Source organism: Brienomyrus brachyistius, chromosome 20, assembly GCF_023856365.1.
Source record: "Brienomyrus brachyistius isolate T26 chromosome 20, BBRACH_0.4, whole genome shotgun sequence".
In the NCBI taxonomy this organism is placed as follows: domain Eukaryota; kingdom Metazoa; phylum Chordata; class Actinopteri; order Osteoglossiformes; family Mormyridae; genus Brienomyrus; species Brienomyrus brachyistius.
The window spans coordinates 9,312,577-9,338,893 of record NC_064552.1 but is presented as its reverse complement, the minus strand read 5'-3'; the positions used below and the strand labels follow the sequence as shown (position 1 = coordinate 9,338,893).

Here is a 26,317-nt window from a genome sequence, read left to right as displayed (position 1 = left end):
GTATTTAGTCTGCATTCAAGTCAGTTCATCCAAGTCTGGTCATTGAAGTGTACCGAAGTGTTGTTACGTGTTCTCCATATCGCTGTCCCCTGCCTGCAATAAACCCCAGTTTCTGGATGTCTGTCTACCTTACCCTGATTCCCGACTCCCTGCTCGCTCGTCCTGCGCATGCACGGACCGACACTCGATCGTCACACCTGTTTCCTCTCGCAGAGGCTCCTGTATCGGCATCTATATATGCCTGATAAAAATGAAATAGAAAAAAAAAAACACTTAATCCTTATATTGAGTTTTTTTTCCACTTGAGAAATTATTTTTATAGTTTGACATTAAAACAGATCTTCACCAGGTTCTTGATGTGGTCTCAGCCTCCTCTTCATCCCAAGAATTTTAGAATCGTAGCCTTCAAACGTGATTTCTGGAATTGACAATGATACATTTGAATTAATTTTTTCATGATACCCATTGAGAGCTCAATTTGAAATCTTTTTTTTTTTTGTGACAAAATGTGTTTTGTTTACTTGTGGTACTCATCTTCTGATTGGCATTTATGAGTCATGCTTCCACAGTCCATTTTTCACGCCTCTATAATGAACAAAAGCAAACATAGCAAAAAAAAAACTCTACATACTCGGACAACACAAAGGTTGATTCTGCTTCTCATTATGCTGTGTTGTCATCTATCCATTTTCTGAAACCGCTCAATCCCAACTGGGGTCGCGGGCGGGACTGGAGCCTATCCTGGGAACAGTGGGCGCAGGCGGGAACCAACCATGGGCAGGCGCCAACACACCGCAGAGCGCACACACTAGCAGGGTCAATTTAGACTCACCAATGAACCCATCCTGCATGCTTTTGGACCGTGGGAGGAAACCAGAACCCCTGGTGAAAACCCATGCGAACATGTGGAGAACGTGCGAACCCCACACTAAAAGGACCCGGGCCCGAACTCAAAACCTTCTTGCTGTGAGGCACCACCACATCGCCCACATTGTGTTGTTATGATGTTATCAATCCAAAAGTGAGATAAAGTTACTTAAGATCACAAAAAATTGTTAGTAAAAAAAAGTTTGCATTCGTTTTTTTAGCAAATAAAAAAAAATGGCAAAATTTCCTTCTGGATCAGCAAAGGCACTCAATATTGCACAGAGAAAATACTGGTCCCAATGTAAACAGGCACTGACCACTGAGGAAATGGGGAAGCAGATGGGTGTTTCTCACCTCACACATAAAGGGGTTCTGTAAGGAGCTAACAGGTGTCAAATTTCAGTGGGGGGGGTTCACCATCCCATCATTAACTATTAGTTTCTGGGTTTATACTAATTCATATGTGCGAAATGCCTTCTTCACGAGATTCATTACACGGATGTTTCATTCTCTTTTGTGGAATTAGAGCGATTTCTGAATGTCTGACTGGAATGTTCTTGAAATGCCACACGGCGATAACACTGGAACTCTCAGGGAGTGAATATAGTACATTTTTTTAGGGAGCTGTTCAGTTATTCAGCAAAGCAATAATGCTGCACAACCCGCCCTTAAGTAATGTCATTCAAATGTATGGTAGAAGGTGAAGAGGGGTCTGTGTGGGTAAGTTGGTGAATTCCGCAGTTCAGATCGCATGCAGGTGACGACTGCATGGTTGCACTGAAACTTCCATCACAATGCAATCGGTTCAAGTACTGTATACTTTTACTAGACCATTCTATTGTTTTCGAAGTAGAGCACAGCCCCTCAGAGAATAAAACAAGAAACGTCACATTCCAGTATTTCTCATGAGGTCAGTAGGTTCATTTTTATAATGTGCTGGAAATGTTAGTTGTATTAAATTGTTCTTTTTATCTATTGTTTGTTGCAAAATCAAGATTAATGACAAATGAGTGTTGCAGAATGAAACACAAATATCAACATTTGAGGAAGCAGTAACCCTTGCAAGGATCAAGACATTACAAACATACAAACGTTCAAATATACAATATCCCTGGTTTTCATGCCGGCATTTGTCATCATTGAGAATGACATCAACATTATTTCAAGGTAAATCCATCTCTGTGCCCAATATTGTGCTTTTAGGTCCTTTAGTGTGAGAAATAGACCTTTTTAGTCAGCAAATGAACACAGCATTTATAAAACTTTCTATAGGTAGTCTGTTCAGTCCTCTAACTGTGGTATGTGTGTTATCATGGTCTTCAGTAAGCTCACACGAAGGCAGATTCCCAGAATTCCACAGCCATCCTGTAGAACATGGAGGAAGGCGGCACACCAAAACATTTCTGTGTTATGAGTTCCGATAAAACCTCATTGAAGCAAAGTGCGACCTCTTTTTGTTTGCTTGATCTATTCCTCTATTGTAGTCCAGCATTCTGACAACTAGTCCATCTTCTGTGCCAGATTCACTTGTAAAAGAAAATGGGTATAACTAGTTGACTAGTAAGGTCTAAAAAGACCACATATTGTGCAACAAATGGACATTTTGGCTCTCATAATTTTACTAGTGATTCATTGTGAATCTCACTCATAAACTAGTAAGGTCAAAAGTCTCTAGTGTAAATAGTGGTCCTTGCTAATTAACCAGTGCCTTTTTTTTAACCCTCACTAGTTAGTTATGCCAAAAAGACCCTAACTTGTGTACCTAGCCGACATTTGGCCATCACTGCAACATGCTGTGCTAGTGGACTGTATGAAAATGAAGCGGTTGGGACAAAGATTTTGATTGGTCAGTGTTCAAACTGTGTGCTGGAAATCCTTAAAGTGCCCACTCTGAATTGTGATGAGCTGAACTGTTTAGCAGCGTTCTGTTATGGCATAAGAAAGTTACTTCAGCAACTGGCCATGACTGAAATGTTATGTTTGATTAAATGTTTATTCATTTCCCACCCCAAAATAACCTAACTTCACGATATACTGTAATGAAGATAAATTATTGAAGAAAAAGGAGCACAATTTCCCTGTCTGCGGATAGTGTCACTGCCGTTGTTTTCACAGTTGAATATATTTTGTTGCTAATGACACTAAAATATGTCGAAATTTCCAATATCAGTAAAGTTGCCTGAATTATAATAGACTAACACCAAGCACACAAAGTTGATCATGTGGAAATACAATAACTATTTCCTGTATTTCGTTTCGTAATTTAATTCGTAAATCAATCAGGTTATAAATTCCGTATAAAACATTGAATATATTTGTAATGGTAATTTAATTTAAATCTGTGGCTCAATGGAAGGAGGTAAAGTTGTTTTTGTAACCAAAACCTAATCTTGAATTTCAGTATATTTGAATAGCAGAGAATCTTGCTGAATTTGCAGATGCCATTATTTAAAATGGACAGTTAGAAAATCACAAAATATCAGCAGTAATGTAGCTGTTTTTGGGTGAAATCCTGGTTAACAATGGTAAATTATATTTTTCTAACTTATTTAAGGGGGATTCAAAGGTAATGTTATGCCATTGTAAGTATAAAGAGAGAGTAGAATTTGTTTTTAATACTACTTAAACAATCTGAAAGTCCACCTTCCACACATGTGGATTATTGCTGTTATGTGAGCAAAAAAAGTTTTGCATGTCCAAAATGCTGTAGACTACATGGAAAACAGGTATTTCTGCGCACGCACGGACCGACACACGATCGTCACACCTGTTTCCTCTCGCAGAGGCTCCTGTATCGGCATCTATGTATGCCTGATAAAAATGAAATAGAAAAAAAAAACACTTAATTCTTATATTGAGTTTTTTTTCCACTTGAGAAATTATTTTTATAGTTTGACATTAAAACAGATCTTCACCAGGTTCTTGATGTGGTCTCAGCCTCCTCTTCATCCCAAGAATTTTAGAATCGTAGCCTTCAAACGTGATTTCTGGAATTGACAATGATACATTTGAATTATTTTTTTTCATGATACCCATTGAGAGCTCAATTTGAAATCTTTTTTTTGTGACAAAATGTGTTTTGTTTACTTGTGGTACTCATCTTCTGATTGGCATTTATGAGTCATGCTTCCACAGTCCATTTTTCATGCCTCTATAATGAACAAAAGCAAACATAGCAAAAAAAAAAAAACTCTACATACTCGGACAACACAAAGGTTGATTCTGCTTCTCATTATGCTGTGTTGTCATCTATCCATTTTCTGAAACCGCTCAATCCCAACTGGGGTCGCGGGCGGGACTGGAGCCTATCCTGGGAACAGTGGGCGCAGGCGGGAACCAACCATGGGCAGGCGCCAACACACCGCAGAGCGCACACACTAGCAGGGCCAATTTAGACTCACCAAGGAACCCATCCTGCATGCTTTTGGACCGTGGGAGGAAACCAGAACCCCTGGTGAAAACCCATGCGAACTTGTGGAGAACGTGCGAACCCCACACTAAAAGGACCCGGGCCCGAACTCAAAACCTTCTTGCTGTGAGGCACCACCACATCGCCCACATTGTGCTGTTATGATGTTATCAATCCAAAAGTGAGATAAAGTTACTTAAGATCACAAAAAATTGTTCGTAAAAAAAAAGTTTGCATTCGTTTTTTTAGCAAATAAAAAAAATGGCAAAATTTCCTTCTGGATCAGCAAAGACACTCAATATTGCACATGGAAAATACTGGTCCCAATGTAAACAGGCACTGACCACTGAGGAAATGGGGAAGCAGATGGGTGTTTCTCACCTCACACATAAAGGGGTTCTGTAAGGAGCTAACAGGTGTCAAATTTCAGTGGGGGGGGGGTTCACCATCCCATCATTAACTATTAGTTTCTGGGTTTATACTAATTCATATGTGCGAAATGCCTTCTTCACGAGATTCATTACACGGATGTTTCATTCTCTTTTGTGGAATTAGAGCGATTTCTGAATGTCTGACTGGAATGTTCTTGAAATGCCACACGGCGATAACACTGGAACTCTCAGGGAGTGAATATAGTACATTTTTTTAGGGAGCTGTTCAGTTATTCAGCAAAGCAATAATGCTGCACAACCCGCCCTTAAGTAATGTCATTCAAATGTATGGTAGAAGGTGAAGAGGGGTCTGTGTGGGTAAGTTGGTGAATTCCGCAGTTCAGATCGCATGCAGGTGACGACTGCATGGTTGCACTGAAACTTCCATCACAATGCAATCGGTTCAAGTACTATCTACTTTTACTAGACCATTCTATTGTTTTCGAAGTAGAGCACAGCCCCTCAGAGAATAAAACAAGAAACGTCACATTCCAGTATTTCTCATGAGGTCAGTAGGTTCATTTTTATAATGTGCTGGAAATGTTAGTTGTATTAAATTGTTCTTTTTATCTATTGTTTGTTGCAAAATCAAGATTAATGACAAATGAGTGTTGCAGAATGAAACACAAATATCAACATTTGAGGAAGCAGTAACCCTTGCAAGGATCAAGACATTACAAACATACAAACGTTCAAATATACAATATCCCTGGTTTTCATGCCGGCATTTGTCATCATTGAGAATGACATCAACATTATTTCAAGGTAAATCCATCTCTGTGCCCAATATTGTGCTTTTAGGTCCTTTAGTGTGAGAAATAGACCTTTTTAGTCAGCAAATGAACACAGCATTTATAAAACTTTCTATAGGTAGTCTGTTCAGTCCTCTAACTGTGGTATGTGTGTTATCATGGTCTTCAGTAAGCTCGCACGAAGGCAGATTCCCAGAATTCCACAGCCATCCAATTTTCTCTGCTGAAACAACTTGGCTCCCTTAGCGTGATGGACCCAGAACCCAAACACCTAAAGAGACGTCTTGATACAGTAACTACACCACGAAGATGGATAATCGACGGAGTGGGGAGAAGCACACCATCCTAATGGTTACCACTAGGACTGGCTCTTCATTTGGTGGTGAGTTTTTCAGAGCCCTTTCCAAACGATCACATCAGGGAGAGAATGGGCGTTCCAGTCGGTACCATCCATCCATTTTCTGAAACTGCTGAATCCAAACTTGGGCCGGGGGGGGGGGGGGGACCGGAACCTATCCTGGGAACAATGGGCGCGGGCAAGAAGCAACCCTGGGCGGGTGCCAACGCACCACGGGGTCCACACACACGCAGCCACACTAACACGCACACAACTACCGGGCCAATTTAGAACCACACCAATCAGCCTACCCTGCATGCTTTTGGACCGTGGGAGGAAACCGGAGGCCCCGGCAGAATTCCACAGCCATCCAATTTTCTCTGCTGAAACAACTTGGCTCCCTTAGCGTGATGGACCCAGAACCCAAACACCTAAAGAGACGTCTTGATACAGTAACTACACCACGAAGATGGATAATCGACGGAGTGGGGAGAAGCACACCATCCTAATGGCTACCACTAGGACTGGCTCTTCATTTGGTGGTGAGTTTTTCAGAGCCCTTTCCAAACTATCACATCAGGGAGAGAATGGGCGTTCCAGTCGGTACCATCCATCCATTTTCTGAAACTGCTGAATCCAAACTTGGGCCGGGGGGGGGGGGGGGACCGGAACCTATCCTGGGAACAATGGGTAATTGATGAAACGATGTAATTGAATTTATGGTAGCCAGACAAGGGCAGTGGCCATACTGAGTTACCATTTGCTCTCACATGAAGTCTCTATTCTGTCCTGCCTCATCCCTGTTTCAGGCTCCTCACACTCTAGGAGGCTACCCTTTATATTTAAATTCATCAGCAGATTTATGGTGAATAGCATATGTATGCTTGTGTTTTTTAATAAGAATACTTTAAGTTTTCCATGCATTGCACTTCAGATGATGTTCAGCATGCGCTATAATCTGAACTCATTCTCCATTCATAGTTCACATTATCAGGTAAGAACAAAGACCAGATATTCCAAGAAAATCTCACACTGGACATTAGAAAAATTACTCACTGGAAGGGGACAAATTCACAAGCCCAGTAAAGTCAAAGGGACATTTATTACAACTGGTGACTCAACCTGGTGTCTAAAGCTGGTTTTCCCTTGAAAACCCACATTGGCACATTGGCCTATTAGCAGGGTGAACGTATGACTAAATTGAGCTGGTTGCATTACCACTGTCTGACTAGTTGAAATGCACAAAGATACTGGTGATGTTTAGATAGGCATGAATTAGGAAAAAAAGAGCACGTTCTATACATTAATCATTATTAGTTGTAACCCACATCGCGATGTATTGATGCATTTCTAATATCCTACCTAAAAAAGGACTAGAGAACGGCTGAATGGATGGGATGCGTAATGCAAATTTATGCAAGCTGATGATAATTCCACTGGCATTTGATGCTAACATAGCATGGCGATTCTCGATGAGGTGCTAGCGGAAATTAGCACATAGTGAATCATGATATACGCTGTGTGAACGGTAAATAAGCCTCCCTTCCGTTTAACGTCACTTTAGCTCTCCAAACATGGTAACGCCATTTCCGAGCTGACTCTTGCAGTGTAAAATCAAAGTGAGCTGGAGCCGCACTGTAACAAGTGTCTCTTTTAAGAATGAGTTGGCGGTTCCAACTGTGGTGCATTTGTTGGTGTGGCTCGTTGCAGACATTCTCAGTTATATTTTTATAGAGCTGGATTCAGAGCTCTTCCTATTTTATCTTTTAATGCCTGACCCACAACATATGTTTGTACGCAGCCCAAACCAGCATCCTGGCCTTCCAGGAAGAATAATTGTGCGCAGGCAGCTGTACGACTTCCACAATGTCAGCTACTGTACTGGCCTCGCTATTTATGTCTTTCCACATTGCAGTTTCACTCCACTTCCCATTTAATTGCTGTACGCTCTGGTTTTCTCCCACGTAACCGTGGTCACAGACACAGCTGCTTGCACTGAAATCGATCCAATACAAGCACGTGAGCATCACTCATGCCTGTGGTCTCCCTTTGTGACATTCAACCATCTGAAGAGCTGAAGGGAAAGCCCACACAATTGGTTTGCTGGTACCGACCTGCTCATGGGCTGGACAAGACACTTTACTGGCCTTGGATAACTTCCAGGGATGTTCTCCTCTTTCGTTTCATGCTTTTCCATGTTTTGTTTATTATTTGCATGCTGACCAAAATACAGCAAAAATGCTGATTATTCCCCTGTGTCAATTCCCACTCTCTCAAAAGCTACAACTTCGAGTTAAGAGCAGACAGCAGGAGACCATGTTTGGATAAATTGCAGATATCTAACTCAAAGCAAAATGCACATTTTTTTCTATGTACAGTGCATGCATTTCTCACACTTTAAGGAGTCGGGATTCATAATCTAACTGCTCCGTGGTTTTTGAATCAGAGACTTGTGCTGAGGGTGGAGTTTCATTTCAGCTGGGGATTATAGAAACCGCTTTCTGCTGAATTAAAGTCTTATTTTCCCTTTGGAGAAGACTGAGAAAAACTCCACCCTGTTGCCCTATTATAGTTTGCCCTGCCACATAATTGTGGGTACTGAAATAGAAGCACTGGAGTAGGCCGGGACTGGTGCTCTGTCAGTGTAACTGGAATAACAAAACGTACGATAATAAAAATTCAGTTTCTTATTCAGTTTAAAATAATTAGTTTGAATAGCAGGAGACTTGCAAGGTTTTTCATTCCATCTGCTAAGCTACACAAATGTTTTCTCTTGTATATTCTGGCATTTTGTGTGTTCTTTTTTATGGAAAGACTTTTGAAGTACAATTTGTCCTCTCAGAGAAATCTACACAGTACCTGGAGTGTTTCTTCTAACCTGCATTGTGTTTAAAGAAAAGCTTATCTGAGTGTGATTCACTGGGCTTTTAGGTGGATGGTTCATCTTTGCTCGCAAGAGATAAGCGGTACTTTCCTGAGGTGCGAGTTCCCCTCTGTGCCACTGATTAATCAGATTAGGGGATCTCAGTGTCATGTCAGTGCTGTGCCATGTCAGTGCCGTAATGTTAGTGCAGACCAGTGGGGGAGGGGGGACAATCGTGTTCGGGCGCGGTTCAAGGCATCTTGACCAAGTGTGAGTACGCCCTGTGGCACTGTTTTTCAACCTGGTCCTCGGAGGCCCCCAGACAGTCCACATTGTTGCTTCCTCCCATGGAACAAAAAAGTGTGTCTGACTAGGAGCTGGGAGGAAGGAAAAACATGGTCCCCGAGGACTGGGTTGAGAATCATTGGTATATGGGATTTCCGTTGCACTGCTTCCTGTACATAGATAATAATACTGGGAGGTTGAGCACTGGCATCAGTGAAATACACTTTGTTATCTCACTGCTGACCTGTAGAGCCTACGATTGGGCAACAGCTCTTTGGCACCAGTAGAGACCCTGTTCTCTCCTCTGAATACCAGTTCTTTGACTATTTCAGAGTGTATTTAACAGCACTGCAGCCAGAAGTAATGGGGAGATCAACTATGTAAACTCAGTAGCTGATTATGTACTCAAGTTCCAGATCCTTGCCTCTGGGAGCAGGTTGAGTGAGCCAGCACATATAATGCAAGGGTCTGAACATGACGTTTTAAGAGTGATTCTCAACTTGTATTTTTCCAAGGACCCCCTGTGTCCAGGAAAACATGTTTGAGCTGCCCTGCACAAGTAATGATATTCTTTCTCTTGTATGCATTCTTCAATCATAACAAAAATTGCCAATGTTGATTAACTGAAACATATTTTAATTTGGTCACACTGCCAAGCAATGTAATTTATTTTGACTCGAACAAGGTTTCACTCCACTACGTCCACCAGCACGCTTTCTTTCTCAGTTTATGAAATTGCTCTCAAAACAGAAGGTCAATGTTCATGAACAAAAAAAATAATAATATAAATGGCTGTAAAATGAGAGGTCTGACAAGCTTTAAATGTACACTTAACTGAACAGACCCTTGGAACAGCCTACTGCCCAACCCTAGCATTAGTAATGTCATCGTTTTTTCAATGTTTTTCAAATAAATTGTGTGCCCCTCCTCAGTCCTTGTTGAGGCCTCCTAGTGGACCGTGCCCCCTGTTCTGAACCACTGCTTTAAGACAAAGCCCAGTTCAATGGATGAACAGAGTGTCTGAATTAAGTGACTGGCCACTACTTGCTGGCCAAGTGTTCTCTCAATCAGGTCAGAATTCTCTCACGCACACCTCTCTACAGTTCAAAGATCTCAAATCTCCACTTGACCCAGGAGACCCACAGATGTACCAGTGCTGAGTTGTTCTGGTGGAAGTTTCGTTCTGAGGTTTCAGTTGGGAGTCTGGCCATGTACATTTGCAGAAAAATACTTTTGAAAAAAACTTTGGTCCCTTCAGAATCCTGCATCACATGCACCCTATGACTTACAGTTTATGGAAACCCTCCACTGTCCATATCTCCCTTCTAAAGCCTGTCATGAATAGTCCACTGCGCCCAAAGATAGCTGCAGATCCTGCTCCTTGTCTGCAGCGAGCCTGCTTACTCCATCCATACCATTCTAGATGCCCAACGATGCCAAGGACAACATCGATGCCTAGTGGACTGGGAGAACTACGGCCCAGAGGAGCAATGTCAGGTCACAGCTATCTTCGGCAATTTTCACTGAGTCCTGAATTTCACTGACTGACACTGTGTTGATCATGTTCCCCAGATTTGTGAAGACACATATGCCTGCTTTAAATACCCTTTGAATCTGCTAGATCCTTGCGAGGTATTATGAGACCAAAATAAGTTGTGTTTAGGTCTGGGTGCAGACTGGAGTTCCCTAGTTTTGTACCCCTGATACAGTCAGTAGGTTTATATTTATGTGAGTGAAACCACACAGGACAGTGTAAGGGCATGGTGGGGGGAATGGTGGTGGTATATTTTCAAATGGAATGATTTTTGTCATTTTTTTTCTCATGGGGGGAGGGGGGTGATGTTCACATGCATCTCATGACAAATTCAGCCATGGCTTTTGGGAGAACACGTCGCTATGAATCACTCCACAACTGGACCTTTTTCTCGATCTGTTACGGTGCTATTTTTGTATACCATCTATAAACAAAGTTTAGGGAGATTTTTACCAACATTTCTTTAAAGTTAAATCTAACATGTCTATTATTATAGCTTTCATGAGGCATGAAAATAACCATTATAAATGACCCCTGTTGACATAGTGAAGCTCAAATTTGGCCCTTCACAGAAAATAGTTGCACAGGCCTGCTCTAACCATTCTTCTGAGAAGCCATTGGCTAGCGACGGGATAGAAAATGTGTCGATTAAAGGAAATGTCATTGTAATTATCAAGGCCATATAACCAGAAAATGGCATCACCTCTGGCCAGTTAATGAAAATATACAATTACCCATCAAAACTGGGATAATATTTTAAGCAATATGTAACGGATACTTTAAACATACACTAGGTTACACTGTCATAAATGGTTACAGGTCAGTAAGGATTTGTCGTAGCTTGCAAGTCTGGTTTATGACTTACAAGGGGACAGGTTGTTTAAATATAAAGTATTGTGCATAGTGTTGCGCACAGTGGTTATTATGAGTTATTAAATTTTTATATGTTATTAAAGGGCATGTTGATCACATGTTAGTGACAATAAATAATACCATAGGCAAGTGTTTAATATGTTAAAATGTAAAGTTTCTTATTCATCAAAGCAGTGAATGGCCAGAGTTTGCGGAAAGATTTGTTTGGCGAAAATAAGAATTATTTAAAAAATTGAAACTGCTTTGATTTAGCAGCCTGGGAAAATGCGGCAGATACAGACCTTTTGCCCATAAGACCTGGGTTATGTATTTTTTCCTACCCACTGCAGTGGTTTATTTATAGCTATGCATGCTGGATGAGGCACTGACTCAATAATTATTTATTTATTTATTTTTAAAAGCCAATCGGCTTCGTTCCCTTCAAAATAGAGTTTTGTGACAGATTCAAAAGTCAATGCCAAGTTTCTCCCGCCGAAATTCCTAGCTTGTACATTTCTGTATATGAAAGAAATAAAAACTTATTTCTCTTTTGCAGTGGTACATTTTCAATTCTCCAATGACGAAACAGATTATCTTTACTGAATGTTTGAGAGCTATAGTTCCTTGTTTATTTGAATACCAGACATCCAGTGAAAATTATAAATTTAACATTTATATTTGTAAAGAAGCTCTCCATTTTTACGAGTTTTTATAAACAAAACTTCCAAAAAATAACAGCTCTATTTTTTTTATCTTATTTGGCATGAGAGCCAAGAATTATCTGGTCCAGATGCTGGGACCAAAACAAACCACCTACCCATCTATCTTCTGGCCACTTATCCTGGATTGAGTCACATGAGGGCCTGGAGCCATTCCCAGGCAGCAGAGGGCACATGGCAGGGGTATACCCTAGACAGGGTGCCAGTCCAGCGCAGGGCACTCGTACACATAAAAGATCACACACTACAGGCTATTTACAGACACCAATTCACCTAACTTCAAGTCTTTGGGTGGCAGGAAGAAACTGGAGTATCTGGGGGAAACTGTGCAATATAAGGAGAACATGCACAGAGAACAGAGGCAGGATTTCAGCCGTCCAGCCCTGGAGATGTGAGACAACTGTGTAGGGTACCCACTGCGTCAGCCCTCCAGAAGAAATCAGAATTTACCAGAGTACAGTAAAGACTGGTATAACAAGGATACGTGGTCACAATCAATACAGAATGTCACCTGACTCCCCCCTCCTATGACAGATTTTGGTTTGGTCCATCTCACACTAACTCTAGTCTGGATTCTTCTGCCATAATTCTAAACCTCTGCTCCACACCTCCCTGAAGACATTATTAAGATATACTGAAAGCCATCTGTATTGGTGTTAATTTAAAGTCAGTTAATTTGTAAATTTTTGCAATGCTGCTTAACCCCTTATGGTAAGAGGTAGAATATGGCGATTCGATATACCGAAAATAAATGCCCTAAATAGGCACCAAAATATATACCCTATATGGCTAAAAGTATGTGGATGCCCATTTTAATTAGAGTAGTGACCTAATAAAGCCACACCCATTGCTGACGTACTGTAATTGAACACACCGTCACACAATAACAAGTCACCGTCACACACCGTAACAAACATCATCAGCAGAATGGGTGGTTGTGACCTTCTACTTGACACCATTGTAGGATGCCACTTTCCAATCAGTCAGGTTGCTACACTGGCTACCCTGGTAATGCTTTCTTGGTTAGCCACAAGCAAAGTGACTGCGAAGGTCAAAATGTCTGGGAGGAAGTTCAGTTGCGAAACAGTCGGTTATGCAAACTCACGGAAAGGGAACTAACAGCCCAGCATCAAAACCCCAGCAACAATCTAGCATCTAATAAAAGTGAAGAGGCTCTTTAAGCAACATTGGGCTGGTCACCTTCATATTACTTCCCTTAGTTTTGGACTGAAATGCTGGTGTTCGCATACATCTGACCATAGTGTACTTCCTCTAGAAAAAATGGACTATCGTGGTTTTAATGTGCATTCTCCTTTATATCAAAACATTTTATTAAGTGCAGGAATAAGAGATATAATATAGACTACACTAGGCTTTGAATCAAAGTAATCTCTCCAACCACACCTGTTCCTTGAATGCATTCAGCAGCTTCAAGTGTGTCCCATGGGATAGTCTGTGCTTGCCTACTGATTGGAAAGGTTTTCGGAGCTGATCCAAACAACTTCCTGGCTCCAGGTTCTGCTATTGTTCCAGCTTTTGTTCCAGTCTGATATTTTGTCAGCATCGAGAGGAGCCAGATGAGGTGGCTCGGGCATCTGATCAGGATGCCTCCGGGACGCCTCCCTGGGGAGGTATTCCGGGCATGTCCCACTGGGAGGAGGCCCTGGGGAAGACCCAGGACACGCTGGAGAGACTATGTCTCTCGGCTGGCCTGGGAACGCCTCGGGGTCCCCCCAGAGGAGCTGGACGAAGTGGCCGGGGAGAGGGAAGTCTGGGTCTCCCTGCTGAGGCTGCTGCCCCCGCGACCCGACTCCGGATTAAGCGGGAGATGATGGATGGATGGATGGATGATATTTTGTCAAATGAAATCTGTGACACAGGAACTGCTTCTCAGAGAGTCACACCTACCAGCTAAGATACTATTCAGCTGTCTTACATCTATCCAGTGTAATAATACACAGGAAGCATAGGGTACTAGGCAGAGGACACCCTGGCAGAATATCAGTCCATCATAGAGCACACACAAGCACCCACCATAGGCAATCAATTCAAATAAACCACGTATTTCTGGATCACAGGAGGATTGTGGGATGCCCACAGGAGGCCTGTGCAGACTGCATGCAGAGAGCCAGAAGAGGGATTCGAACCCAAAATCCTGTGGCTGTATAAGTATACTGTAGCCTGGCACTACTCATAGACTGGCAATACGTTTTATCTACAATTCAAAGTGGATGAAGATAAAAACTCAGTCACCATAAAAGTGATAAGATAAGAATCAAAGTGAAAATGAACCACTGTGACACGCGTGATATCATCTTTGATGTGAACGGCGATTATGGCTTTGGGGTTAGATAGCACTGTTAGCCCGGCAGCATTCTTTGCCATGCACTTAATATGAACTCTGACCAGCAAAAAACAGTTTTCATGTCATTTTTAAATGTTTTCTTGTACTATATATATAGCATTTGTTAATTCTTTTTAAACTGAAAAGCACTTGGGTCAACTATTGTTTTTTAAATGTGCCATTAAGAGAAGAAATAGCGTTATTAACAGTGGATTGGACCACACACACAAAACATTCTTAGGCAGGTTGGGAACTTAATATTACTATATTATACATGGCTTAGTCTGTGATGATGCTGCTTCAGTGCTATTGGTGTATATTAAATTCCTGAAACCAGTTTAGGAATGCCAAGACAGTAAATAAATATGAGCTTACCATCTGGTGACAAGAGCCTTCTTTGGAATCTTCTCTGCTTGGATGACAGCATTTAGAAGAATGTGTCTCGCAGATAACACTGCCAGACACTGAATCTAACTCGCTCAAGAGGGACCAATGTTTGGTAAATAGGAAACTCCCATTGTTATTTTCTCTGGGCATTTTTCTTTTGTTTTATACATTTGTGTAATGTGCTAACAATCGTCAAAACAATCTTAATGCTGCACTAGTATTTTGTAAGATTTTACCAGATTTCAGGTTGGCACTTTATCGTCGATGTTTGAATGACAAATGCATCTCAAAGGGAAGGAAGAGAAAACAGTGAGATTGCTGTTTCTTGCTTTGTATTGGCTTCTATGTATGATTGATAAAAATGAGTCCACTGAAAAGAAGAACCCTTATTCCTTAAAACTTTTTTTCCACCTGAGAAACTATAATTGTTATAGTTTAAAACTAAAACAGATCTTAAACCAGTTCTTAATGAGGTCTCAGCCTCAAATTGACCCCAAAAATGTAATAATCTTAGGCTTCAAATGCGATTACCAGAATTTTCAATGATGAATCTGAATTAGTTTTCATAACTAATTTTTCTGTGGCAGTTTGCTTTGTTTACTTGTGGTACTCCATGTACTCAGTGAACACAGAAGTTGATTCTGCTTCTCATTACATTGTGTTGTTATGATATTATTACTCCTAAACTAAGTGAGAGAAAATACTTAAGACAACAATGCATTTTTTGGTAGTTAAAAAAAAAAGCTTGTATTGGTTTTCCTGGTAAATAAAAAGCGAAAATTTCCTGCTGGAACAGCAAAGGTACTTGATATTGCATAGGGAAAATTCTGCTCCCAAGGTAAACAGGCGCTGACCTCTGTGCAGACCTCTTTTCGCTGAGAAAATGGAGAAGCAGATGGCTGATATCCACCTCACACATAGAGAGGTTCTGTAAGGAGCTGACAGGTGTCAAATTACAGGGGGGGAGTTGTCCATTTCATCAAAATCTGGATTCAGACTGCCTTTCTCTGTTTAACTCTTAGGTTCTATGTTAGTATTAGTTTATACGTCCGAAATGCCTTCCTCACATGATCTCATTCGTTAAATGGGTGTTTTACTCTTCTCTTTCTCATCAAATTAGAGCGGTTCCTGAATGTCGTGGGAGAGTCTGACTGGAATGTTCTCGAAATGCCACACGGCGATAACACCAGAACTCTCAGGGGATGAATATAGTACATTTTTTTAGGGAGCTGTTCAGTTATTCAGTAAAGCAATAATGCTGCACAACCCGCCCTTAAGTAATGTCATTCAAATGTATGTTAGAAGGTGAAGAGAGGGGTCTGTGTGGGTAAATTGGTGAATTCCGCAGTTCAGATCACATGCAGGTGACGACTGCATGGTTGCACTGAAACTTCCATCACAATGCAGCCCTAGTAAATGGGATAACAGCAATTAAATCGGTTCTTGTACTGTACACTTTTACTAGACCATTCTACTTGTTTTCAAAGTAGAGCACAGCCCCTCAGAGAATAAAACAAGAAACGTCACATTCCAGTATTTCTCATAAGGTCAGTAGGTCCTATTTTTTTACAATAAATGGAAATGATTGGAAATGTTAGTTGCCTGATGTTCAGATGTGTGTATGAAACTGTTCTATTCATCTATTTGTTTTGTTGCAAAATCAAGATTAATGACAAATGAGTGTTGCAGAATGAAACACAAAGAACAGAATCTGAGGAAGCAGTAACCCTTGCAAAGATCAAGACATTACAACAATGAGGTTCAAATATACAATATCCCTGGTTTTCATAGCAGCATTTGTCATCATTGAAAAAGAAAACAACATTATTTCAAGGTAAATCCATCTCTGTGACCGATATTTTGCTTCTAGGTCCATTAGTATGACAAATAGGGTACTGCCTTTTTTACTCAGCAAATGAACTCAGGCACAGCATTTATAAAACTGTCTGTAGGCAGTCTGTTCATTAAGTCCTCTAACTGTGATATTTGTGTTATTAGGGTCTCCAATAAGCTCACACGAAGGCAGATTCCCAGAATCCCACAGCCATCCAATTTTTCAAGACTTGCCCTGCTTAAACAACATGGCTCCTATTCCTCCCTTAGCGAACTGGATTCAGAATTCAAACACCTAAAAAGACGTTTGGAGAATTACACCATAAAGATGGACAATCTACAGGGTGGGAAGAAGCACATCATCTTGATGGCCACCACTAGGACTGGCTCCTCGTTTGTTGGCGAGTTTTTCAATCAGCAAGGCAGCAATATGTTCTACCTGTTTGAGCCACTATGGCACATAGATAGAATGTTCATGTTAAAGACTGGACAAACTAATCCCTCTGCTTTAGCTAAGGCCCACCAAGATGTACTCCAACAGCTGTTGTTGTGTGATTTCACCCTACTAGAGAATTTCATTCAACCCCCTCCAAAAAATCATATCACCACCACTCTGTTCCGTAGGGAGTCCAGCAAATCCCTGTGTGAGAAACCGGTGTGCACCCCTTTTGTCAAGAAGGTGGTTGAGAGGTTTCCCTGTAAGACCAGACGTTGTGGGCCATTAAACCTTGCACTGGCATCTAAGTCATGCCACCAGAAGGAGTACCGGGCCATCAAGACAGTTCGGGTGCATCAGCTGGGAAACTTGAGGCCACTTATGGAGAACCCCTTCCTAAACATAAAGCTTATCCAGTTGGTGCGTGACCCACGAGCCGTCCTGGCTTCGAGGATGGTAGCTTTCTCTACTAAGTACAAGACCTGGAAGAAATGGGCAGTGAACACAGAAGTGTCTCTCCATCACATGGAAATAAAAAAGTTAAAAGCAAACTGTGATGAAATCAGGACATCTGCTGAGCTGGGCTTAAAACAGCCAGTTTGGCTTCAACGACGATACATGCTGGTGCGCTATGAGGACATAGCCAGATACCCCTTGAAGAAAGCAGCAGAGATGTACAGGTTTACTGGGATCCCGTTCACCTCTCAAGTGAAACAATGGATCCTTAAAAACACCCACGTTTTGAAGGAAACTGCTGGTGTGTACTCAACTCGGAAAAACTCATCGGAGCATGTGGAAAAATGGAGATTCAGTATTCCATTCAAATTGGCAAAAGTTGTGCAGCGGGTCTGTGGATCAGCTATGAAGTTATTCGGGTATAGGACTGTGCATAATGAAGCTATGCTAACTGACAAATCTATCAGCTTGATCGAGGAAAAGAATTTTAAATTAAAAAAATAGGTCATTCACTGTCATAATGGTATTAATGTATAACAAAGTGGTGGACTTTAGCTGTCAAATGAGTGACTTTTATATATTCCTGGTTTAATGTCTAAGTAAGGAGGAAGATTAATAATGCTGGAAAGTAAAAATCTCTTTTAAACTATGAAAACTTTTTTCACAGTTATTTTACAGTAGAACCTTGGAACTTGACGCCTCCGAATTTGACCAACGTGGATGTCGAACGGGTCTGTTGGATTTTTATTTTACTTGTACCTCGACTGAAATCTTGAAACTGGACCGTTCCTGCTAAAACTTGTGTATGTCGAGACGTGTTCAGCTCTACCATTTCGGTCCTCAAACGGCTCGGTCATGAAAGATCGAACTGCACGTAACGGAACAAACAAAACAGACCTGCTAAAACTTGAACGGATTGAGGCACGTCTCTGCTGGCCTGACACAAAGGCAAACGCACCTACTGGGATGGTTAGGCCTCTGAATCGCTGTCAGTCCTGTAGTACCTCTCGAGTTCAATGGGTGAAAGCTATGTTCATGTGTTCAGTGTTCATTTTTTATGCGTTATCTACAATTCATTTAGTGATACAATAATCATGGAAGAAACTGAGCAGTGATAACAGCAAACCAAAGAGGAAAGTAGTGAGAGTAACTGTATAATTAAAAAAAAATTACAGTGAGACATGAAAGTGGTGCACGTGTGTCTGCTATTGCTTCAGAGTGTGGGATTGCCATTTATTTCATGTTTATTGCTTTTGTATGTGTGCTTTTTCATGTGTGTATTAGTTTTATATTGATTGTTAATGCTTTTTATCATTAGTTGGGTAGGTAGATAAAAGTTTCTTTACCGGTCTGGAAAGGATTAAATTCATTCACATCATTTCTAATGGGGAAATTCGACTTGAACCTCGATCAAATCGCAACTTGACTAGCCTTCTGGGACGAATTAAGTTCATGTCCCAAGGTAAAACTGTACTGAGATTTTATCTGAATTATGAAGCACAGAGCATATTTGTAATTAAGTCTGCCGCTCAGCGTAACAGGGCTGCCAATTTTGGTCAGTAGCTGGCATAGTATTTTCAGACAAACCTGTGCACATGCAGACGTATTTACATAGAATAATAGAATACACGCTTTCAGACTCTCACGCTCAAGCAAGAAATCTTACAACAAATTTATATTATTCCATTATAAACCGTAAACTAGCGACATCAAGAGCGCTGGGGCAGTTTGCAAACCCTACAGACTATTTATAAGATAAAACTCTTACTTGTAAACGTTTGTGCAGACTTGTCTCAGACAGAAACTCTCCCGCAAGTTAACTGAGCTGGTAACCCTTTTACTTCTTTCGTGGTCACGTGCTCCGCGTAGGCGCGCGAATTAGCGGTTTCCGAAACCTAGGGCGGCCTGGGTAAATCTCACTAATACTCGTAAAGGAAACGCTACCTGATGATCTTTGAGCCACTATGCCTTAGAAACGCCTCTTATTTGTAGCGCAAAAAGTAACATTTCCTGTTTCAGGAGAATATACATATTCTACTACAAATTAGTATATTGACTGTTACTTTTTTTATCGTCGTTATGTAGTTTTCCGCGAAATCGATAATTCAACGTTAGAAGCGCAACCGTTTGTTAGGGACCGTCTACAAAGTGCATTAAGTACGAACGAGGGTATCAAGCATTGCTACAGGAGCATTTCTGCTATGTTTTTCTAACAGACAAATCTGTGAAGTTCCTCCAAAAAGACACTTGGAAGTAGAATAAACAATTTGAGTTGCCTTTTAAAGTATAATTAAATAAATCCTACAAAATATATAATACCGCTTCACATATATACTAAATCAATTTGTGATGCTTCATAGGATGTAGTAGCTTAGAGGTATGATGACTGACTTACTACAAGTGGAATTTTAGGCGAAAATCTTTGACGACAATTCAATGTTTTATTTTTTTTTTTTTGGAAAATTACAAAAAAAAACGTTCAAATCAGTTTCTGTCATTTCAAAGGTTGTAGTAGTTGTCAGGGAAGACAGTTATTATGCCTACTCAGATGGGTGGCATCAGACCACAACAAACCCATGTAAAGTGCCTTAGGGTGACTGTTGTGAAAGGTGCAATATTGAAATACATTTAATTGAATTTGGACCGACACCTCAGCGCCACAGTCCTGATCCCCAACAGGCCTGACCCCATTGGCTCTCCAGAAATTTCGATTCCTCCCAGGATGAGGCTCCCAGGGCTTGCCCCCACCCCCTTCATGATGCAGGCAGCCTTCCTGTAGGTGGCTGCCCCTGAGCAGAAAAAGGGCCGTTTTGAAACTGCATGAAGTTTTCACAGTGGTTGGAGTGCCAATCCCACCAATAAACCCCAAATTTTTCTGTGCAAGTTGGACAACCTCTTGCAAGGTTGGATGCAGTTTAATATCATACCTGGGACAATAAAGATTAAAGAATAATGAGTTAAAGATGCTTCGTAATATATTATGTCAGTATATAAAATTTATTACAGATGAGAACTTAATTGGAGCTTGTGAAGTATTATATTTTACACTAATATTACTTATAATTGCAAACAGAAGATGCTGTAATGCATTAATAATTTAATACAAATGAGATTGAATTATGGTGTATTTGTCATCTGAGATTTCCGTTAAATTCTACTTGTAATAAGTCAGTCATCACACAACTGCTACAGCTTTTAAAGTCAGAGAAATTGATTTGGCCAGATTTTAGCAGTTTTTCAAAACACATTGAATTACTGTATATTTGTCATAAGAGATTTCTGTACAGATCCACTTGCAGTAACTAAGTCATCATATTTGGCTACTATATGTCACAAATTGGTTTATTATATCGTCTCATGCAAAGGCAGTGGATGCTGATTTTAAAACATATACTAGATAATCTTGAAAAGGAATAATCATTAAAATAGCAAAACTTGCTGTTTTTTTTCCTATAACAGAGTAAAAATGTTATAGCGAGACTTGAACTCCCTGTGCTATAATATCCATACCAAAGAAGGTAAGAAAAAGCCTGATCTTAATCTAGCTGATTAGCGATGTAAGAATTGCATGTGCCAAACTATTGATATTAGTATCACATGTTTCCAGTCCTACTACAGCTATTTCTGGAATTCAGTACAAAATACCCCCCCTCGCATTGTGATGTCATTCGGTGCCGGTATCAGTTTTTAGCAGCGGAAAACCAACACTTAGAAGTACTGTACTCTTGGTGCCTTATTGAAGTACCTAAAGTAGGGTACCTGATGCGGTGGAAAAGTGTGGTTTACGTGCACGGTGAAATGGACAACTTTACAGTGCTGTACATTTTGTACATGCTGTACATCCTCTGCTACGTCCTCTGCTCCGGAAGTTTCTTCTGTCTTCCGGCTTCTTCTGTTACTTCTGGGTCAAAGCCCAGGGGAGAAACTGTGGAGCATGCACAAAGCGCCTAGGCCAGTTTGAGTCCGATGGAACAAATACGTGCAGGAGTAAATCAACTCCCAATCGCATTATCTGGGTGTTTTAGTCCGACTTTGAAAAATTCAATTTAGTGCAACTTCAGGGGACAGACATGTTTACATGTATTTTAGAAGTTCGGTTATAGTCGGACTAACACAATAATTAGATTTTCTTAGTGTGCATGTAAACGTACTGAGTGGTGCACTCGTTGGTGTGGCTGGTTGCAGACATTCTCAGTTTTTATAGAGCTGGATTCAGAGCTCTTCTTATTTTATCTTTTAATGCCTGACCCACAACATGTGTTTGTACTCAGCCCAAACCAACATCCAGGAAGAATAATCGTGCACATGCAGCTGTACGACTTCCACAATGTCAGCTACTGTACTGGCCTCACTATTTATGTCTTTCCACTTTGCAGTTTCACTCCGCTTCCTATTTAATTGTCGTACGCTCTGGTTTAAACCCACAAAGTCACTGGTGTGGAAAACAATCCAATACAAGCGCACATGTGAGCATCGCTTATGTGCCCGTCATCTCCCTTTGTGACATTCAACCATCTCAGGAGCTGAAGGGCCAGCCCTCACAGCTGGACAAGACATTTCACTGGCCTGGGATAACATCCAGGGATGTTCTCCTCTTTCATTTCATGCTTTTCCATGTTTTGTTTGTGATTTGCATGCTGAACAAAAGCAGTAAAAAATGCTGATTATTCTCCTGTGTCAATTCCCACTCTCTCAAAAGCTACAAATTCAAGTTAAGTGCAGACAGCAGAAGACCATGTTTGGATATATTGCAGACATCCTACTCATAGCAAAATGCATATTTTTTCCTATGTACAGTGCATGCATTTCTGGCACTTTAAGGAGTCATCATGACTGCTATTCAGTTTTCATAATCTAACCACTCTGTGGGTTTTTGAATCAGAGATTTGGGCTGAGGGTGGAGTTTCACTACAGCTGGGGAAAGTGTGGAATATAGAAACCACTTTCTGCTGAATTAAAGAGAAAAGACTGACTTCATTTGAGAAGACTGAGCAGAACTCCGCCCTGTTGCCCTATTATATTTTGCCCTGCCACATAATTGTGGGGACTGAAATAGCATAGGAGCACTGGAGTTGGTACTCTGTCAGTGTAACTGGAATAATAAAAATGAATTCTTACATGCAGCTTAACACAAGTTCATGCATTTTCATTCCGTCTGCTAAGCTACATGTTTTCTCATGTAATTTCTGATATTTTGTGTGTTCCTTTTTATGGAAAGACTTTTGAAATTAATTCTGTCCTCTCTGAGAAATCTACACAGTACCTGGACTGTTTCTCTTAACAGATACCTGTAATTAAATGCCTGTTTCATATTTTTTTCATGTAGTGTGAGGCGCGTCCTATGCATGTTTACATTTACCACCATACTTCCAGAAAGCGCCAAGTACGTGTGGTTCCACCCATTTTGCCACACTCTTTACCTGTCCACACGGCCACGAACCTTTCGAGATGCCCACCTTTGGACATACCCATAAACATTTAAATACACCCAGTACTCCAGCCTGCTTGAGTTTTATTTTCAAGTCTATGCAGGTAAATGGTGTTTTTTTTTCTTTTTACCTAGAAATCTCCCTGTGAATTAATGATAAATACTTAATAAAATCGAAAAAGTCTATCGCTATAGCTTTCATGAGATTTTGAAACAATCATTAAGAATGGCTCCTGTTGACATACAGTGAAGCTCAAATTTGGCCCTGTGCAGAAATTAAGTGCCCAGGCCCGCTCTAAACATTCTTCTGAGAAGCTATTGGCTAGCGACAGGATAGAAAATGGATTAAATATGGATTATGGATTAAGGGAAGTGTCACTCTAATTAGCGAGGCCAGTGAGTCACAACCGCATAGTGGCAGTAGCTGTGCATGGGCACTTCAATAATGCTAACAATTACTCAACAAAACTGGGATGAGTCCTATAAGACTGAGTAATATGTTAAGGATACTTCACAGACGCACAGTAAGCTACATTGTTATGGACAGGTTTTATTAAAATCTGAAGTATCGCTTCAGCACGGTGGTTATTATAAGTTACTTTATATGCTATTAAAGAGCGTACCATAGACCAGCTTCTAAAGTGGCGCGCTTGATATGCTAAAACGCACAGTGTCATACATCAAAGCAGTGAATGGGCAGAGTATGTGGAACGATCTGAAGTGGTGAAGATGACGATTATTTTAAAGAGAACTTTGTTTTAGCAGCCTGGGAAACCGCAATAGATAAACAACCTTTGCTGCGATATTGTGAAAATTGGTTGTTTTGCTCCTCGCAAGGCCTGGGACAGCTGGGTTTTGTCCTACCCATTGCAGTGGTTTATTTATAATCATGCAGATTTTTGCAGTGTTTCACACTGCATTGCAATACTCTGGAAAAGCATGGGGGGGGGGGGGGGGGACAGAATGAGGGACTGATGCTTCTCCTGACTCCTGATTAGCTGTAAAGTCTGCATGTTTATTTTTGCAACCCAGTTGTCTTCATTCCCTTTAAAATAGAGTTGATGGATTCAGAATCCAAGGAAAACCAAATTCTTGGCATCTGCATATCTGTGTATGAAGAAAAAAATCACTTATTTGTCACTGAGAGTGATACAATTTCAAACACAGTATGCAGTAACAAAATAGATTATCCTTACTGAATGCTAGAGTTCTTTGTTTATTTGAATAGCAGACATTCAATTAACATGATTCATTTAAAATTTACATTTTCAAAGTAAAGTAGTCATTTTCACAAGATCAGAAAATGAAAAAAAAACAGCTGTTTTTTATCTTATTTGGCATGAGAGCCAAGAATTTTCTGGTCCAGATGCTGGGACCAAAACAAACCACCTACCCATCTATCTTCTGGCCACTTATCCTGGATTGAGTCACATGAGGGCCTGGAGTCATTCCCAGGCAGCAGAGGGCACATGGCAGGGGTATACCCTAGACAGGGTGCCAGTCCAGCGCAGGGCACTCGTACACACAAAAGATCACACACTACAGGCTATTTACAGACACCAATTCACCTAACTTCAAGTCTTTGGGTGGCAGGAAGAAACTGGAGTATCTGGGGGAAACTGTGCAATATAAGGAGAACATGCACAGAGAACAGAGGCAGGATTTCAGCCGTCCAGCCCTGGAGATGTGAGACAACTGTGTAGGGTACCCACTGCGTCAGCCCTCCAGAAGAAATCAGAATTTAGTACACTAAAGACTGGGATAAGAAGGATAAGTGGTCACAATCAATACAGAATGTCACCTGACTCCCCCCTCCTATGACAGATTTTGGTTTGGTCCATCTCACACTAACTCTAGTTTGGATTCTTCTGCCATAATTCTAAACCTCTGCTCCACACCTCCCTGAAGACATTATTGAGCAAGTTATTCTACATTCTTCATTTTTTTTGGACGCTACAATGCTGCATAATTACATAAAAAACAACTTATAAAATGAATGAAGTTTAATGTTTTTAATGTGCATTTTCATACAAACAAGCCCGTTCTTTGTCAAATAAAATCTGTGATATAGGAACTGCTTCTCATAGAGTCACAGATACTATTCAACTGTCTTTCATAATCATATAATTCCAGTGTAATAATACCCAGGATGCGCAGGGTTCTAGGTAGAGGACACCCTGGCAGAATATCAATCCATCATAGAGCACCCATAAGCACCCACTATAGGCAATCAATTCAAATAAACCACATATTTCTGGATCACAGGAGGATTATGGGATGCCCACTGGAGGCCTGTGCAGACTGCATGCAGAGAGCCAGAAGAGGGATTCGAACCCAAAATCCTGTGGCTGTATAAGTATACTGTATCCAAAAAAAGACCACTGGTTTAAGTAAAAAGAATACTCATAGACTGCCAATATGTTTTATCTACAATTGGATGAAGATAAAAACTCAGTCACCATAAAAATGATAAGATAAGAATCAAAGTGAAAATGAACCACTGTGACACGCGTGATATCATCTTTGATGCGAACGGCGATTATGGCTTTGGGGTTAGATAGCACTGCTAGCTTGGCAGCATTCTTTGTCAGCGCCAAAGTCCACTTAATATGAACTCTGACTAGCAGAAGGCATGTGCTGGGAAACAGAGTGAATTTTTAGCATTCTGAGAGATCAAAGATGACGTCCGGAAATATCTCAAGATTTAAGATTCAGTTCTTTGCTGTTATTGCACCTTATCGTAAAATGAGATTGCTATAGCAGCTCTCTGAGTGGCGCAAACACAACACGAGACAGGACACGTTTAACCACATGCACAAAAGATGGAATAGTTATTAGTGAGAGTTCTTTTGTGTCTGGTTCAGCCTAGTTGCTGGTTACACATTGGGATAAAAGCTGTTCGTAAGTCTGGTCCTTTGTGCTTTGACCGCCCTGTACTTTCTACTGGATGGTGGTAGTTCAAACAATATGGTGTGCAGGGTGTGACACGTCACCAAGGATGTTCGTGACTCTGCGATGACAGCGAGAGTCACAAATGCTCTGCAGAAGGCTGAAAGTGTTGTGAAGAGCAGAAAAGCAGGGCAGGTGATATTAACCCTCAGCATCTGTGTGGGTGCTAAATCCCATTAAAATTGAAGCAGTGCAGGAGGCATATTAAAGGAGGATTCAGAACATGTTAGGTAATGTTTATCAGCAGCTTTGTAGGCAAGAAATCCATTTGGGTGGAACCGTAGTCCTTTCACAACAGTTTCACCCTGGTGTAATTAACAACATAATGGATAATGCTCACAAAAAATATCGTTAAACAGGTCAGGAGCTTAATTTGACTGTTTTACCTCAGATTTACTTTGTGACAAAAATCGATGCTGTTTCAGTGCTATTTTT

At 40.8% G+C, this 26,317-nt stretch overlaps 1 protein-coding gene across 7 annotated transcripts; it reads left to right on the top strand.

The window, feature by feature from the left end:
* The first annotated feature begins 1,574 nt into the window (after positions 1 to 1,574).
* LOC125715998 (carbohydrate sulfotransferase 3-like) lies at positions 1,575 to 18,219 on the top strand. Of its 7 annotated transcripts, none has more exons than XM_048988199.1 (4): positions 1,575 to 1,624; positions 16,145 to 16,327; positions 16,470 to 16,614; positions 16,779 to 18,219. In XM_048988199.1, exons 3-4 carry the CDS (start codon positions 16,535 to 16,537, stop codon positions 18,007 to 18,009), a joined length of 1,311 nt encoding a protein of 436 aa, XP_048844156.1. In that variant the 5' UTR covers positions 1,575 to 1,624; positions 16,145 to 16,327; positions 16,470 to 16,534; the 3' UTR covers positions 18,010 to 18,219. The 7 variants fall into 7 exon arrangements, with proteins under 7 accessions (XP_048844156.1, XP_048844155.1, XP_048844159.1 ...); XM_048988198.1 differs by lacking the exon at positions 1,575 to 1,624 and adding an exon at positions 5,013 to 5,062; XM_048988202.1 differs by lacking the exon at positions 1,575 to 1,624 and adding an exon at positions 14,797 to 14,892 and having other exon boundaries at positions 16,271 to 16,327.
* The last annotated feature ends 8,098 nt before the right edge of the window (positions 18,220 to 26,317 follow it).